This window comes from Dermacentor albipictus, chromosome 1 (assembly GCF_038994185.2).
Source record: "Dermacentor albipictus isolate Rhodes 1998 colony chromosome 1, USDA_Dalb.pri_finalv2, whole genome shotgun sequence".
NCBI lineage: Eukaryota > Metazoa > Arthropoda > Arachnida > Ixodida > Ixodidae > Dermacentor > Dermacentor albipictus.
The window spans coordinates 160,223,874-160,242,672 of record NC_091821.1 but is presented as its reverse complement, the minus strand read 5'-3'; the positions used below and the strand labels follow the sequence as shown (position 1 = coordinate 160,242,672).

Genomic DNA, 18,799 nt, shown 5'->3' with positions numbered 1-18,799 from the left:
GGGGGGGGGGGTTGACAGAAGAGCTCAAGGCCCCGGGTGCCAGACGACCTATAGCTACGCCACTGGCTGGACTAGTTTTGAAGTGAGGGAAGCTCGCAGTAAAATTGAGTATGAAGAACGGCTGAGAAATATGGAAGAAAGTAAATGGGCTGGGAGAGTGTGCAGGTATCTGTACAGGCAAAACATTGATTCACAGTGGAGGAAAAGAACTAGGAAGCTTACCAGCAAGTATGCGGCCTGTGGGGTGGGCAAAGCAGCAACAAAGAAGGTCAAGCGGAAAGTTAGACAGGCTGACTTAATCATGGGTGGCGGCAATGGAAAAGAAACCTGCCATGAGTAACTACTTGAGAGGAGAAAACAAAATCAGGAAAGAAACCACTTATAACTCAAAGGGAAGCTCATTACTTTTCGAAGCGAGATCGGGATGCCTTAGAACACGCACCTATAAAGCGAGATATCAGAAAGAAGAAGAAGCATGTGCTTGCTGCGGTAAAGCTAGGGAAACGACGGAGCATATTTTATTAGAATGTGAAGACGTCTACCCAGCGGTCGATTTAGGCACCACTGGCCTCCTTGAAGCCCTTGGGTTCAGCGGGAGCAGTGGTATAAAGCAAACAGGTCCGCAATAGACATTAGTAAGAGGCGATTGGAGGATTGGTGGAAGAAAAGTAGGGAAACGACAAAAGACGGAGACGTACAAAAACACAGTTCGCAATAGGGGATCAGAAAATTTGGATGTGGTAGCTCATGGTGTTTTTTTTTCTTTTCTTTTTTCATTGGTTAACCTAGGTACACTCTAAGAACAGTTTACACCCTTTGGCTTGCCCCTTCTGCCACACAAAAATAATCGTCATCTGCCTTGATGCGTTTCCTTTCTTTATCGCTGCGAGCCCGGAACTTTCCAGTAACGAACGGCACGCGCGTTATCAGCATAGAACAGTTTACACCCTTTGGAGTGCCTCTTCTGATAACGCGCGTGCCGTTCGTCACTGGAAAGTTCCGGGCTTGCAGCGATAAAGAAAGGAAACGCATCAAGGCAGATGACGATTATTTTTGTGTGGCAGAAGGGGCAAGCCAAAGGGTGTAAACTGTTCTTACACTCTTAAAACAGTTGCACCCTTTGGGGTGTGTATTTGTCCCACAACAATAATCGTCATCTGCCTTGTTTGCGTTTCCTTTCCTGAAAACTCGGTACTCGCTAGTTTCCTGTCGAGAATGCTGCGTCACACTGATAAGGCGCATGCCGTTCGTGACTGGAAAGTACCGGGCTCGCAGAGTTAAAGAAAGGAAACGCGGGCAGCACGGATGACGATTATTGTTGTGGACAAGATACGCCCCAAAGGGTGTAAATTTTTCTAAGAGTGTAGAGTGTAGGATATTAGGCAGCATAACATAGTAGCAAGAGCTTGGTGGCGCAACCCACCGCCCCGTTCCGAAGGGGACGCTCATAACATCCATCCATCCATCCTTCTGGTGGCGGCGGAAGTGACGACTTCGAGGCCGGTGACCCCGGCGCGCGCTCAGCAAGAGCGTCTGCTTGAGAGGAATTCGTACGCAAGTCTTCGACCACTTTAGGGGATATCAATGGGCGCGTTAAGTTAGCGCGCTCCGAACTCCAAAGGAGCACGCTCGAGTGCGCTCGAGTGCGACGCCTTCGGAGCTTAACTTAACGGCCATTTTCGCCGACTGTTTTCGGGTGCACGAACGTGCCGTCTGGCGAATGTTATGTTGCTTCCGCATCCGCTATTGCACTTCGCGCGCTTCTCGAAAATGGCCCCGCCGACCGTACTTCTGCAGCCCTTGTTTAGACGATGAAGAGGTAGAAGAACTTGACGCGCGGCGACGGAGGCAGCAGCAGCAGCTTACGATGCGATGCAAGCTCAAAGCGCGCCAACACGTTGCCGATCTCGCCTGACAGCAGCTTCAGACGCCCGGCAGCGCGGCGGCGAGAGGAACGAGTGGGCAAGGAGAACGGACTTGCATTGGTGGAAAGAGTAGGAAACACGTCATTTTTCCGGAAGCCGTAGCAGGTGCGCGCTCTCGCGCACCGTTTCCAGGATGGTGCGCGTAGAGCGCGCTCCGCAATCACGCACCGGAAGTCGCTTTTTAGCCGTTAAGCTTAAAAGAGCGCGCTCTGCTGGCTAGAGCGCGCTCGAGCGCCTTAACTTAACGCGCCCAATTTCAGTTCGCGTCGGTAGATGAGGTAACTGATATCAACAGCATGGCCATAACTCCGGGAGAGCATCATACTCGGCACTATGTCGCACGAAACTGAAAATATTGCTGTTGTTGTTACGCGTTCAATGAAAAGCTTTGTATTAATATAAACTCCGTAATGAGCATCACGTTCTTCCTTGTGTTTTTCGCTCGACCTACTTTGCAATTCCACGAAAGTTTAAGCCAATCAGTGGGATTCGACCCCTACATTTATAGCGCTGGGAGGCATGAGTTCATTCATACATAGGACGTGTAAATGATGCTTACGTTTTTGCAGCAGCCTCGGACACTATGTTCACGTAGAGCCGAACGCTTAGTGGAGTCCTTGCACTGGAAAGCTTAGTCTTTTGGTTCTATTCATAGATGCACAAATGGACGAATGCGTGTTGTTGTGTACTACAAGACAACCCCGAGTGTTTATAGCCGAGAGATGCTTTGCCTGGACGAGACACACGTACACATACGAGTTTACTGGCACTTCCACCAATAACAAATAAGCGTCTCGATGCAGTCAAAGGGGTTGACGAGTCACCTTTTCCGCCAGGCACTTGAGTCCTTGAAGACGAGTTCAGTCCCCCGCACACGATGAGAGTATACAGTGTCCAAACTACATTGCGAAGGCACAGACATATTTCTGGCGCATTAACAGGGTATGCCAGGTGTGCACCCAACACGTTTGCAGAGATCGCACAGAGCATAAAGCAAGGTTACTTCTCAGATCCATTTGCTGGAGTTGTAGCAAGCGCTCATATCATTTTACGTGCAAGTCTTAAAGAACGTCCGAAAGCCTACGCCGTTGCTCTCGAGACATAAGGTTGGCGCACACAGACAGAAAATTAAGTCAGCGTTGTGCTGTCTCACTTTCCTGTCCCGTTCCTTGCGGTGTTTTTTTCTTTCAGAATCATGTACCACATAGCCAACAGCGCTCCTAAAGTTCACTTGAGACGCAGGGAATATCGCCAGGTGCGGATCCTGTGTTCTTTTTTTCGAAGGGTTAATTGTGACTTTGATATATGGTGAATAACAGCGATGGGTCTTTTACATGCTGGCGGGTTGTTTTCGACGATTATCGACCCTTTCTTGTCGCTCCGGTAAAAAAAAAAAAACAGTAGCAGCTGGGAAGGCTTATAAGGACATGCGTTCGTACGCCGGCGCTGAGCACGCAAATTTTAAGGGTGGGTGACATGCGGACATCCACCTTGGGTCCGCGCATGAATATCGTAAGTTTAACGCATGACACCTACAACTTCAACACTTTTCGCAATAATGGCTTTCGCTGCAACATCTTGACGACAGCATTCCTGTCAGTAGTTCCCAGCGCGTAAGTGGTGAGAAGTGGCTTCATGAATTTCTTGATTATTAGTACCAGAAGCCGCTTGCGGTGATCGCTATTCGTGTTTTCACAGCTCAGGATTGGTATATAGTCCCATGAGAACCTCTACACTTTTTTTCCACGCAGACCTCCAGTGGTTTAGTTATGCATTGGGTAGAATAGGCCACCGTGGTCTTGGTGTGCGATAAGTCCGAGGAGAGGCGTGCTCGCTTTTGGTCCTTGCAGCAGCGCAACACAGTTAGCGCAGGGAATGTTCTCACTTTCCGCCCTTAATCGATGAATCCACCCACCATCGCAACGCTGGCGTTGTCTGGATTTGGTGCGCATGGTGCTTTAAATAACAGTGCTCCTTTAGCATCTGCACGGATTCGTCCAAGATCGTTTTTGTGCTGCTGCTGAGGTTGGCGGAGCTCTGTGGTCGCAGAAGCTTTTGTGATGCGAACGTGGTTGAGCTTCCATGGCTTTGGTTGGAAGAAGCAACGATGCATCTTGAGCATTTTCTCTAATCCGTTAGCAGCGCTCTTCACGTCCAATGTGTCATTGCAGCCGGAGCCACGCCGCAGAAATCCAACAGTGACTCTATATATAGGGTCGCTCGAAAATTTGCATGTGAGCACGAACTTGAACTCCTTTTCAGTCAGCAGGTAGCGAATGCACTGCACGTTCGAGTTGGTGCTCAATACGAGCGCATGATGCGTTTCGTTGGTAAGGAAATTTTGTGCAGGGCTCTCAGTTTTCAACACTTCAACGTAGTCGAGAAAGTCATTTTCAAGCCACTGGAGCCTCGGGTCTTCGATTTTGTCAAACTGGCGGGCATTTTCATCGTTGCAGTGAATGTGTTGCTGGAGGTTGCTTACATCCATGCAGACGAACCACTTGTGAATGGCCTCCATGAACCTGCATGATGGTCGGCTCCGCCAATTAACGCAAACTCCAAATCACAATTATGACCTGCCTGATCTTTCAGATACTTCAGTGCTACTGTGACTGCAGGTGAAAACAGCTGCACAGCTGTCACATTCATTTTTTCTATGTTGGTGGGGCACGTGTTTCCGTGTGAGAAACCTGATTGGCCGTACAATCGAGTGCTTCTGCATCTTGTACAGTCTTCACGTACTTTGCTGTCACCTCGATCCTCCCTTGCTCCAAAATCCTTTGCCAAGAATTGCGACCTGATATTTTTTATAATGTGGCTTTGGTCATTGACCTTTTGGCCTTTAAAGGCCAAAAAGATGTCTTTTGATGGATCGGCAGGATGTGGTGCCCGTATGTCTGCTTCTCCTCCGCACAAATTGTCCATTGCTGCCACGTTGACTTTGTGGTTGTCAGTGACGACGCGGATGATGTCGAAGCCTACATCTGCTGCCTTTTTGACGATGTGGCGTATGATCTCGGCGAGCTGCACTCCGGTGCAACATCTGGTGAAAAAATAACCAATGGGAATTTTAAACCTTGCGTGCAGGCCACAAAGCACGTACGAAACACAGAAGTGAATTTGCCAAATTCTGATTTTCTGGTGTAGGAACCAGATGCTCAAGGTCAGGGCCCAGATCAACATCACCGACAAAAGCATCCCTTTGTTTATGGTATATCAACTTTTCTTGTATCTTCATCTCATCGATGATAAGTCCGCACACCTTGGACCACGGTGTTAGAACACCGTGCAACGGAAAGGCACTGGCGTCAAAATACGGGACCTTAGGTAAAGTTCGTGCTCAATGTTTACTTAAGCCATAGAGTTTCACATTAGTATTTATTTAGAAACTCTATGAATTGTAGCTGCTAACTAATTCGCATTTATTTTGTTTTATTCAACTGATAAGGTTAATAAACATGACAATTAGAAATTAAACCCGACTGCGCCGAAGATTGCAATGCGTTTTTTAAAATTTTTGCTATCTTGAGGCTAGTAAAAGTATTTTGAGGCCTATTAGAAGTGGACACTTTCCGATTTGTCGACCGATGACTCACACAGCCGAAATCAGATTAGCGAGGGAAAGAAAGCGCATCGCTGTAAGCAACCATGTTTGGCAGGCATCGCAAGGTCGGGCATCGTGCGGCGCAGAGGCAGCGGGAGTTTTTATGATTTTATTTGTCCCCTAGCTCTCTGTATGTGCCGACAATGGTCACATTTCACAGAACAGTAATATTGTTCTAAGTACGTTACCGCGTTTGCTATGCATACCACGGAAGTTGGCGTCAGTAACGTCCCCGCATTTTTAGTTAAGCTATGGAAGCTTGTCGAAGACGAGAAATGCAACGACCTGATCAGCTGGAGCTCGGTACGTCGCGCTTGTCCCTGTGGATGGGTTAGGGCTAGGCTAATGTGTACTTCATTTTAAAGCAGCATTGTTTAGCTTTTTCATGCTATGGTTTTATCTGGCATCTCGTGGAACCACCACAGCGCGGAGGCGCATTTGAGCGTCCCACACTCGATTGTTGTGAAAACGACTGTTGACACTTGCCGGCAGTTGGACGGCGCTCATAGTATACGCTCATGTAAATGTATCGTCGTCCTATGCACTGTAGTGATCACAGGAGTGCGTAATCACTTCGAGATGCCTTTGGCAGTTGAACGAACTCATCCACCTACGTTTAGTCTCTACGTGCAGTAAATTGTTTTTCACGTCCCGCCTATTGCTTGAAGCACCGTAAACAGTGTTCCGATGATTGCACCTGTTATATAAATGTATGTTGTGCGGCTGCAGCTATCTGGCACTGCGACATAGCTAGGCAGCGTCATCCGTTTTGGCCGTCGTTAACTGCTTTGCTTTCTCGCACTCTCAAATACGTGCCTTATTTTCTATCTCGAACAACCTTAGAGCTTCTTCTTTTTTTTTTTTGCGTGACGTTCATGCGGTTGGATTCACTTTCTCGCAATGTGGTTTTCCAATTCTTTGGACTACCTTTCTTTCCCCTTCTCCTGCCCGTGTCCCGTGCAATGGGAGCTCGTTAAAGAACCCCAGGTGGTCAAAATCTGGAGCCCACGACTGCGGGGTTCCTCATAATCAGGTCATGATTTTGGCTCGTAAAAACCCCACAATTGAATTTTTTTTCTTACCCTTAGCCTACTCTCCCCTTGCGTGCGTGCGTGCGTGTGTGTCCGAAATGTATTAATTACCGGCGTCTGCTTCCTTATTCAGAAATGTCCAACTTAGCAAGCCATGGCCGTTTCCTCGTAGAAAACCCTGGGGATTGACCAAATTTCAGTGCTTACCTTCTCCTCCTCTCTTTTTAATAGACTGGACAGAGCTTCATCATACACAACCAGACGCAGTTTGCCAAGGAACTTCTGCCCCTATACTTCAAGCACAACAACATGGCAAGCTTGATCAGGCAGCTAAATATGTGTAAGTATCTGTATTAAAAAGAGTTCATCACTAATGGCACTGATAAAATTAACCAACTTTATCGATTCCCCCAGTTCTGAGCTCATTTGCTGTAACAGCAGCAGGTTCCCACTATGGATATTGCCATTTTTCAGAACTTGTGGCCTCAAACCCATGATGGGGATTCGCCAAGCAGAAGGTGGTAATACCTTTACACAGCAAGAAAGAAATTAACAAAAAGAAAACATAAGGGAACATAATGAGCATGAAATGCGATTTCAATTGTGTTGATATTGGTGTGGCTTCACCCTTTAGAATGAACAGGCGCAAGGCCTGTATCCTAGCTGTGCTAACAAAAATTAAAAGGATAAAATAACAGTGTGACAGAAGGAAAAAAAAATGTGAATGAAAAATAGAAACAGCCTAAATTGTCACTATCGATTGCACGGCCTAACTTCAGTTCATGGATCTTCACTCCCTATCCTCCACTACTGATATAGCCTTTACTTCGTGGTAGACACTGCTATTGTGAATGTGTCCAGTGTACTATCGGTTTCCTCATGGGTAATTGCTCCCGTGGCAACTGGAAATCCCAGCGCTTGGGGTAACGGGGTGCCTTCTGTGTGGGGTGGCGTGAGGCTCCTGCAGCCCAGGACCAGATGATCCCCGTTCTCTTCACCTTCTCCGCACTCCCGGCACCTCGCAGCCAGCATTTGCACTTTTGGGTCATAGAGCTGTCGACGGCACACCTGTACGAAAAGGAGACTGCTTCCATTACTGTTGTCATAAAGGCTTTTCACTGCAATGGTTGTTTTGTAGGTCCTGTATAATTGCAGCATTCATTCAGAGAGTGCGGCGGACTGCCACAGCGCAGTTTCCTCTTCACTAAACCGAACTCTCACTACCTTCGTCCACTTGCGTTCACTGTCTTTCTGCATGGGACGAGCGAAGAAGCCAAACTTTGGCTGAAGAGTCTAGAGGTGTCTACTCCACTGTGTTTCTACACGCTAAATGTTTGAATCCTTGAGTGTTTCTAAATCTGAAGGTAATAAGCTCGAATGCGCCTCCTCCAATACACTGCATCTCCAGGCTTGGACTGGCGCCTAACACCGGCAAAAATGCCGGTGTTAGGCAGAGAGCCAGTGGGGCTATAATAATCCAATTAGGAAGGCCCACTAAGCTTCAACAAAAGACATTCCCTCACCAGAACAGGAATTGGCCTCCCTGGTGCTGTATTTGGCCACTCCCTCGCAAATGACTCATTCGATCAACCAATGGCCCTCTGTGCCCAGCAGCTCCAGAGCACCTGACCAAGGCAGTGGTCAGACCTGTAATGCGGCAGAGGGTGCTAAGAATCTCTGGACCTGTACAGGCCACCAATGGAAACTGACCCTGGCAACATTTGACACCTGAACTCTCTCGAGTGAAGCTAGCTTAGCAGGCCTCTTTGAGGAACTATCAGGCATTGTTTGTGATATCATTGGCCTTAGTGTGGTTAGAACTGGTGAGGCTTATACAGTGCTGACAAATGACCATATCCTCTGCTACAGAGGACTACCAGATAAGAAGCAGTATGGAGTAGGATTTATAATCCATAAGGACATAGCGGGCAACATTTACGAATTCTACAGCATTACTGAGAGGGTAGCAGTAGTCATATGCTATCTTCGGCTGGTCGCTTCCATCCCCCGAAGCAGAGTCGGGCAGATCCGGCGTTCCCCGAGCTCAGAGGTAGAGGACGAGCGCGCAAGCCAAACGTGCGACTCGCTCTCGGAGGAGGCAATGGCAGATGCAAAACCACGTGACTACTAGCAACGTCCGATGTTTCGCTTATCGAAAGCTCTCGGCGCTGCCGGGAAAACCGGCGGACGCGCCGGCGGAACGAGCGTTCGTCGCAGTGGCCTAGGTTGCCTAGGTTACGGTGGGCCGTCGCCAACAGCAGCAACGCGGCTTTGCGATGACGTTTCAATTTCGACGACTGCTCCGACGACAGGGCTCGGAGTGCCTCAGAGCGCTCGAAGGTGGAGGAGAGCAATCGAGAAGAACCAGCTGAACGCAGGGCGGGCACCCTCTTTCAACCAGCCGAAGACAACGCCGCTCGCGAGAGCGCTCCAGAGCGCTCAGAAACGACCAGTCGAAGATGGCAATAATAAAACTTAAGAGGTATAGGTTAAAGGTAGTACAAACCTACGCTCCAGCCTCTAGTCATGATGGTGATGAAGCAGATCAGTTTTATGAAGATGTTAAATTAGCAATGAGAAAAGTGCAAACTCAGTATACTGTAGTAATGGGCAACTTTAACACAAAAGTGGGGAAAAAGCAGGCTAATGAACCAGCAATTGGCAGCTACGGTGTAGATTCTAGGAACAATAGAAGAGAGATGCTGGTAGAGTTCGCAGAAAGGAATAAGCTTCAAATAATGAACACCTTTTTCAGGAAGCACAGCGACAGAAAGTGGACCTGGAAAATCCCCATTGGTGAAACAAGAAATGAAATTGATTTTATACTTTCTGCTGATCTCAGCATAGTGCAGGATGTAGAAGTGTTACGTGAGGTAAAGTGCAGTGATCATAGATTAGTGAGGTCTAGGATTCACTTCAATTTGAAGAGAGAATAGAGTGAATTCTGAATTTGAAGAAGAGAGAGTAAAATTGGTCAAGAAGCAGGCCAACCTAGACGCAGTAAGGATAAAAGCAGACCAATTCAGGCTGTTGCTTGCAAATATGCAGCCTTTGAACACCGAGATGAAGATGACATAGAGGTAATTAAAGAAACTGTAACTAGGCTGGCTTCAGAAGCACCAATTGAAGTGGGAGGTAATGCACCAAGGCAACCAATAGGTAAGCTCTCCCAAGCAACGAAGGACCTAATACAGAAATGACAAAGAATGAAAGTGTCCAGCTCAAGAGATCAGATGAAATTTGTGGAATTGTGAAAACTGATCAACAAGGAGAAAATAAGGGATATTTGAAATTATAACGTAAGGAGGACTGAGGAAAAATTAAAAAATAGATGCAGCATGAAATCAGTGAGAAAAAAACTTGGCATAGGACAAGCCAAGATGTATGTACTGAAAGATAAGCAGGGTAATATTATCAGCGATTATAAAGAAATAGTAAAAGCAGCGGAAGGATTCTATACTGACCTGTACAATACCGAGAGCAGCCACGATACTTCCATTCGAAGTAGTAATGAACAGGTTACAGAGGCTCCTTCTGTAACTAGCGATGAAGGTAGAAAGGTCTTGCGAGACATGAAACGAAAAGCAGCTGAAGTAGATGGAATAACAGTCGATTTAATCTAGATGGAGGAGATATCAGGCGTGAGAAGCTTGCGGCCCTTTATACGGAATGTCTCATGACTTTAAGGGTCCCAGAGAACTGGAACAATGCCATCATTATACTACTCCACAAAAAAGGGAAACATTGAAGAATGAAAAGTTATAGGCCCATTACCTTACTTCCAGTATTGTATAAAATATTGACCAAGGTGATTTCCAACAGAATGAGGGCAACACTTCAGTCAACCAAGAGAACAGGCTGGCTTCAGCAAAGGATAACTGTACAATGGATCACAAGCATGTCATCAGTCAGGTAATCGATAAATCTATAGAGTACAGTCAGCCTCTGTCTATGGTTTTCATAGATTACGAAAATGCATTTTATTCAGTAGAGATACCAGCAGTCATAGAGGCATTACATAATCAAGGAGTACAGGAGGCTTACATAAATATCTTGGCAAATATCTACAGAGCTATCTACAGCTATCTTAATTCTCCACAGGAAAAGTAGAAAGATACCTATAAAGAAAGGGGTCAGACAAGGGGACACAATCTCTCCTGTGCTATTCACTGCATGCGTGGAAAAAGTATTTAAGCTATTAAACTGGGAAGGCTTAGGAGTAAGGATCAACGGCAATATCTTGGCAGCCTTCGGTTTGCAGGTGACATTGTCCTGTTCAGCAACACTAGGGATGAGTTACAACAAATGGTTGAGGACCTTAACAGAGAGAGTGTAAGAGTGGGGTTGAATATTAATATGCAGAAAACAAAGATAATTATCAATAGCCTGGCAAGGGAACAAGAGTTGATCGCCATTCAGCCTTTAGATTCTGTGAAGGAATACGTGTACCTAGGTCAATTACTCACAGGGGACCCTGATACTGAGAAGGAAATTTACAGAAGAATAAAAATGGGTTAAAGTGCATACAGCAGACATTGTCAAATCTTGACTGTAAGCTTACCATTATCATAAAAAAGAAAGATGTACAATCAGTGCATTCTACTGGTGCTAACATAAGGGCAGAAACTTGGAGACTGACAAGGAAGCTTGAGAACAAGTTAAGGGCCACGCAAAGAGCGATGGAACGAAAAATGTTAGCCATAATGTTTAAGGGCCCCTCTACAGGTCTGGCCATATTTAGCTGACAAGCACAGAGCATACATTGTGCGATAACGACTGTGTCTGCAAAGTATTACATCGCTATGTGCCGCTGAGAGATCTGAAAATTCGAGTCGAACACCATTTTTCCTTCTCCTCGCGGCTGCTGCACTCCAAGCCAGAGGATGACGTACACATGCTAATGCGCCTACCTACACGTTTGCACTGTGATGTCGCTCATTGTGACACATGACTTCGAGAATTATTCAAGGCAACATCTGTTACTTGTGTAATCAGGGTGTCTACCCACCGGGAAAACTGGGAATTCTCAGGGATTTTGAGTAGTCAGGGAAAACTCAGGGAATTTGTGCCTCTATCAGGGAAAATTAGCTGTAATATTATTTAAAGGGTCTAAAGTTGCAGTAATGCTGGCTCGAGTAACAGACAGGAATCGTAATGAATCGTCTTAGACGTCCTGTTGTCGGCTGTAGGAGTTGCCAGTGTACAGTCAATGACCGACTTTCCGGATTCCTGATAATTTGGACAGCTTCGCGGCACAACCACGTGCCCCATAGAGTCAATGTATCAGAACGTCTTAAATTTCGGATGCAAGAACTCTTCGCCGTCCGATTTTCCGGATGTTTTACCATGACCGCAGGTTCGAAACGGCATTAACGCCACCACTGCTGCCATTTTGATTACCTCACCACCTCAAATCGGCGCTCTCGCACACAGAACCACTGGAAGCCGTAGCCACCACTGTGGCAACGCTAGGCCTAGCTGCTTCAATGTTTGCTATGAAGCTTCTTGCCGTTGGGTGCTGTGTTTTTTATTGAAAGAATTCGCTGCTCTCAGCAATGGCATGGACTCCACCTTTGTGGTCCTCGCGATTTACTTAGAAGCTTGGAAAGCACGGTGCGTTGCATAATGCCAGTTTCCGAAAGTCAGCTTCGCCTCTGTACAGATATGTTACTTAGTGAAGCATACGCAAAAGTATTGCAGTGAAGCATAACAAGCATGGGAAGGGGCTATTGCCATGGGACACAGTATGTATTCCTTAAAGGGACACTAAAGGTTACCAGAAACTCAAGTTAAAGTGGTAGAGCAATGTTCTAGAACGTCTAAGGCGTCAATTTAATCGCGAACAGAGCTTTAGTAACCGAGAAATTGAGGTAAATGCATGACACGATTTGAGACCCCCCAGCGACATTCCGGTACTAGCCCGATGACGAAAGGACTCCTCATCATTTGTGTTACTAATACTGAACTTCTCGTATTAAAGATATCATTTAATTCGATTATAAGACGAAAAAAAAAATGCTACTTGTCTACGTCTATTCGATTCTAAGAAAAAATAACATTTTGACGTTACCCTTCAGTAATATGGGTGTTCGAAAGGTTTCGTTTTTGCTCGACTCTGCGCCGCTCACGCTTTGGAGTTTCAGTACTTTCGTTATCGCGTCGTGCTGTGAGGGTTCTGCTGGCTCGCGAAACTTTCATTTGGAACAAGCAGCGAGAATGCCACGTCCATGTGATGTCGTGGGAAGCCCTCGTTGCTTTCCCGCTCTGGAGAGCCGGTGTCGAAGCCGCCGTCGTAGTACGCAACGATGCTGGCAGTGCGAGCCCTCAGCAGCAGGTCGCGCTCGTCGGTGCTCAAATCGCTAAAGTTGAGCCCACCATCGCGAGCCAATCTGTCGGTGTCAGGGTCCATTGCGACGAGCGTCGAAGTTTGCGTCATAGAATGAAGTACCAGCTTATGGGCGTCTTGCGCTGGAGTTTGAGGTATAGTAGCGGCGCCTGATGGCGGTGCGGGAAACGACACCTGGGTCGTGCCAGCTTGGGTCATATTGAGCCCTGGCTGTGGCGAAGCACGTTTCTAGGCCGAGTTTTGCGTCGATTCGCACTTTTTTATGCCCTGTTGCGAGTGCGAAAAGGCTCGTCACTTCTCACAGACCACGCCGACCACGCTGCGAGCTTGCCGCAGCCTATAGTTTAACGAAAACTGACTCTCCGTGTGCCGTGGGACGTAATTTGTTTCTCCTTCCGCTAGCCACCATACTCCCGCTTTCGCTCTGCTGTCGGCTCTGTCTTGGCTCTGTTTCTGGCCGCGCGTTTGCGTTTTGCGCAGAAAAGCCGTAGCACCGTCTGCGGACGCCGTTCTACTCACCGATGGCGCAGCGTCACTATGAGACCATGATGTCAGTACTCCTCGATCGGAGGGCGGACGATTTGAACTGCGCTAGAGGTACGCGGACGCTTCAGAACGCATTTTCTCTTAAAATAAGTCTCTCCTTGGCACGAAACAAGCGTTTCGAGGTTTCTGTGATGGTATTTCAACAGTCCACGTTGACTTAATAGTAACCTTTAGTGTCCCTTTAATTATACACGCGTGCACCCGGTATTTCCTGTCAGTACGAGCACTGATATGCCTAATACGTGTACTGACAGGCTTTCAAAGTGTTTTCGAATGTGCCCGGGGCGGTTTGAGCCCTTAAGGGCAGTAAATGACATGCATTTATTTTTTTCCAACTGGCCAATTTTTCGGACGTTTTCGCGGCCCCTAAGAAGTTCAAAAACTCGGACGTGGACTGTGCAACTGACCAAGAAGATGCTTCAAATGGTCCGTAGGGCCAACGAGTGGCGGAAGGAGTACAAGAACAGAGAGGACCAACGCATTGAGGAATGAATGGGAAAGGAAGCGTGCTGCCGCCATTTTGAAAGAGCTTGAGCTCAAAAAACAAAGTGTTGGCTGATGCCGAGATGCAAGTGTTCCTCATCCAAGCCAAAATAAACTCTTTAAAGCAGTGAAACACCACACTGAGGCGTCGTGTGTGGGCTGAGGGTATGTCAGGACAGTTGAGGTTGTCTTATGAGCTGTTGAGAGACAATCTCAATTGTGACAAAGTTCGGGCCTCATACATCTGAGCTTGCTATCAGATGATAGAAATAGCTCATATTCGAACATATTTGCTTTTGTATGCATCTCTTTTTTTATTTGTATTTGAGAATGTCCGACTCGATTTGCAATTTTTTCGAAGAAATTTTATTTGCTGTGCATTTTACTAACCTCTCCCTTCTATTCTCTTGTTGAATAACATAAACACTACTCCTTAGTGTTCAAATTGGATTAAGTCGTTCCAAAAAAAGAATTCTTCATATGCTTACTAGAGAGTGACAGCATCGGGCGATATGGTTCCAGCTCGTCTTGACTAAAAACATAGTTCTGCATCACTCAAAGAATTTTGCAAAGGCACTCAGGGAAAACCTGGAAAACTCGGGGAATTTGGAAATGTCAACTTGGTAAACACCCTGGTAATATGTTGCTTGAATAGGCGAATTAAAGCATAGAGAAATAACAAAATACACAAACTAAATGTCTGCATGTTTTCATTTACTTCACACCGCAGCAAGAAAGATGTCCATTTCGTCTGCACGTTCCCATGTCGTGCAGTTGAGCGCGCAGACACCAAAACTGTCATTTTCTACTGTGTTCCAGCATGGGATCGTGCTCTGTGATCCGCTTGTGTCTGCCTCAGTATTTGTGTAGCACTGACTTATACCATTGGTCAGGTGCCCTCGTGTACTGCGCGCATAATCGTGCACTGTGTGAAATGAGAGAATGACAGCAGTTCGTGCATGCCACCATCAACGCAAAAAAGCGACGCGGCCCACTTTTTCAAGTACTTGTTAAATAGCATTTGATTAATTTTAAGCTCGGAAAATGAGTAGTAAGTGTGCCATGTACATGGAAACCAGCGAAAAAGCCATGCAGAGCTGCTCTTTCTACTTTTGTCCCTTGCAATGAGGCTAAAAAGTTGACGCACAGCACTGTAGGAGGCACAGGCTTATTTTGCTCTCGTGATCCGGCATGTGCTGTAGCATTTCAATCATGAGAGCTGTACCAAACCAGTCATCGAAATACCCAAGTCTTTATTTATACTGAGAATTACACGTTTTCGAAGCACTGATTTTTGAGCAGGACTATTCTGATCGCGGAGGAAATCAGCTGTCACGCTTCGGTCATCTAGATGGGGCCTCCTATTTTTTCTAAACTTGTATCCAACTGTAGGTGGTGTGATGAAATTAAGAAATTTGCAGGTGCTAGTTGGAATCAGTTGGTGCAGGACAGGGGTAATTGGAGATTGCAGAGGGAGGCCTTTGTCCTGCAGTATATATAAAATAGGCTGATGATGAAAGTTAAGGTATTTAAACACCTGTCTGACCCACGTCTCCTCGTTAATTAGCCTTAGACAACCATCAAATGAAATCTTAGTTGCTTCTCTAACTTTGAAAGAGGACCGGCCCATGTCACTCTGAATTGTTTCGATAGCGACATGCCCATGGCAACCCATAGCTATCCTCCCAACTTAGAGCCGACTGCATTTCATTCATCCTCGCATCTTGGCCGACAGGCTAACAGCATTACCAAAGGTGAGAAAGGGTACGTCTACTGGCTTCCAGAGTTTTCGCATCACCAAAGGGCAGCTGCAACCCCAAATACACCTTCTGTGCAGCGACTTTCATGCTCTCTGAGCAGCCCATTTCACGGCGTCCTTGTGTTTCTCCACAACATTTTCTGATGCACAAAGTGTTGCATCAAGGTAACGGTATGGTCATGGTAGGGTGGTACCATTGGGAGAAATTACAGGTGTGTCACCTTGAGAGCCGAGAACTACAGAACTGCAGATTCCTTGGCATTGAACTGCAGGCCCAGCCGAGAGAGGTGGACAGCAGCTGGAGTGACCAACCGCTGTGCATGCTTTACACTTTTACCCAGACATTTCTCCAGTCAGGCCAGGATATTGTATAATCCCTGGGCTGTATGGGCCGCAATATTCACAAGAGCTTGGTCAAGCTCTTGTGAACAGTGAAGTTTGATACGCTTCACTTGGGGAGCAGGGGCTTTCAATGGAACAGTAAAGCCGGCGTTGCACGGGAGCCATGACAAAGTACTGTCAATGCTGCGATGTGCCCTGTCAGCATTCTGTTAGTCAGTTGCCACAGTGTAAAAAATAAAGCTGATGATTTTCACTTTTTTCTTCGTACCATCCAACCGACCATTGTTTTGGGAACAGAACCTTGGCTTGACCCGACTATCGCAAGCACTGAAGTATTTCTGGACACGTACGAGTGTTTTCGTCGAGACCGCTGTGCACGTGGCGGAGGGGTGTTTATTGTTGCCCATAATAGCATCCCGAGCATGCAAATGGAATTTCCGGATAATGAAACTGAATCGATTTTTTTGCAACGTAAGGCTGCCGAATGGGAAAGAAATTGTTCTTGGGTCACTTTATAGGCCTCCTGATCCTTCTGAGCCGGACAGCCGGACAATGGAATATGAACCTGGCAACGTTTAACGCTAGAACGTTATCTAGTGAGGCGGGTCTAGCAGTGCTATTGGAGGAATTAGAGGGCAGTAAATGGGATTTAATAGGGCTCAGTGAAGTTAGGAGGCCAAAAGAAGCATATATAGTGCTAAAAAGCGGGCATGTCCTGTGCTACAGGGGCTTAGCGGAGAGAAGAGAACTAGGAGTCGGATTCCTGGTTAATAAGAATATAGCTGGTAGCATACAGGAATTGTATAGCATTAACGAGAGGGTGGCAGGTCTTGTTGTGAAACTTAATAAGAGGTACAAAATGAAGATTGTACAGGTCTACGCCCCTACATCCAGTCATGATGACCAGGAAGTCGAAAGCTTCTATGAAGACGTGGAATCGGCGATGGGTAGAGTGAAAACTAAATACACTATACTAATGGGCGACTTTAATGCCAAGGTAGGCAAGAAGCAGGCTGGAGACAAGGCAGTGGGGGAATATGGCATAGGCACTAGGAATAGCAGGGGAGAGTTATTAGTAGAGTTTGCGGAACAGAATAATATGAGGATAATGAACACCTTCTTCCGCAAGAGGGATAGGCGAAAGTGGACGTGGAGGAGCCCGAACGGCGAGACTAGAAATGAAATAGAGTTCATACTTTGCGCTAACCCCGGCATCATACAAGATGTGGAAGTGCTCGGCAAGGTGCGCTGCAGTGACCACAGGATGGTAAGAACTCGAATTAGCCTAGGCTTGAGGAGGGAACAGAAGAAACTGGTACATAAGAAGCCGATTAATGAGTTAGCGGTAAGAGGGAAAATAGAGGAATTCCAGATCAAGCTACAGAACAGGTATTCGGCTTTAACTCAAGAAGAGGACCTTAGTGTTGAAGCAATGAACGACAATCTTGTGGCCATCATTAAGGAGTGTGCAATGGAAGTCGGTGGTAACTCTGTTAGGCAGGATACCAGCAAACTATCGCAGGAGACGAAAGATCTGATCAAGAAACGCCAATGTATGAAAGCCTCTAACCCTACAGCTAGAATAGAACTGGCAGAACTTTCGAAGTTAATCAACAAGCGTAAGACAGCTGACATAAGGAAGTACAATATGGATAGAATTGAACATGCTCTCAGGAACGGAGGAAGCCTAAAAACAGTGAAGAAGAAACTAGGAATCGGCAAGAATCAGATGTATGCGTTAAGAGACAAAGCCGGCAATATCATTACTAACATGGATGAGATAGTTCAAGTGGCTGAGGAGTTCTATAGAGATTTATACTGTACCAGTGACACCCACGACGATAATGGAATGGAAAATAGCCTAGAGGAATTCGAAATCCCACAGGTAACGCCAGAAGAAGTAAAGAAAGCCTTGGGAGATATGCAAAGGGGGAAGACAGCTGGGGAGGATCAGGTAACAGCAGATTTGTTGAAGGATGGTGGACAGATTGTTCTAGAGAAACTGGCCACTCTGTATACGCAATGCCTCATGACCTCGAGCATACCGGAATCTTGGAAGAACGCTAACATAATCCTAATTCATAAGAAAGGAGACGCCAAAGACTTGAAAAATTATAGACCAATCAGCTTACTGTCCGTTGCCTACAAACTATTTACTAAGGTAATCGCAAATAGAATCAGGAACACCTTAGACTTCTGTCAAGCAAAGGACCAGGCAGGATTCCGTAAAGGCTACTCAACAATAGATCATATTCACACTATCAATCAGGTGATAGAGAAATGTGCGGAATATAACCAACCCTTATATATAGCTTTCATTGATTACGAGAAAGCGTTTGATTCTGTCGAAACCTCGGCAGTCATGGAGGCATTATGGAATCAGGGTGTAGACGAGCCGTATGTAAAAATACTGAAAGATATCTACAGCGGCTCCACAGCCACCGTAGTCCTTCATAAAGCAAGCAACAAAATCCCAATAAAGAAAGGCGTCAGGCAGGGAGATACGATCTCTCCAATGCTATTCACAGCATGTTTACAGGAAGTATTCAGAGACCTGGATTGGGAAGAATTGGGGATAAAAGTTAATGGAGAATACCTTAGTAACTTGCGATTCGCTGATGATATTGCCTTGCTTAGTAACTCAGGGGACCAATTGCAATGCATGCTCACTGACCTGGAGAGGCAAAGCAGAAGAGTGGGTCTAAAAATTAATCTGCAGAAAACCAAAGTGATGTTTAACAGTCTCGGAAGAGAACAGCAATT

General features: G+C 46.3%; 1 protein-coding gene across 3 annotated transcripts in view; it reads left to right on the top strand.

The window, feature by feature from the left end:
- Positions 1-5,554: 5,554 nt before the first annotated feature.
- The window catches only part of LOC135911136 (heat shock factor protein-like), a 119,082-nt gene continuing 105,837 nt past the window's right edge, over positions 5,555-18,799 (top strand). For all 3 annotated transcript variants that reach the window (XM_065443302.1, XM_065443296.1, XM_065443284.1), the window contains exons 1-2: positions 5,555-5,832; positions 6,792-6,900. In XM_065443302.1, coding sequence (XP_065299374.1) covers positions 5,728-5,832; positions 6,792-6,900 — 214 coding nt within the window. In that variant the 5' untranslated portion in view covers positions 5,555-5,727. The remainder of the gene's footprint in view (positions 5,833-6,791; positions 6,901-18,799) is intronic.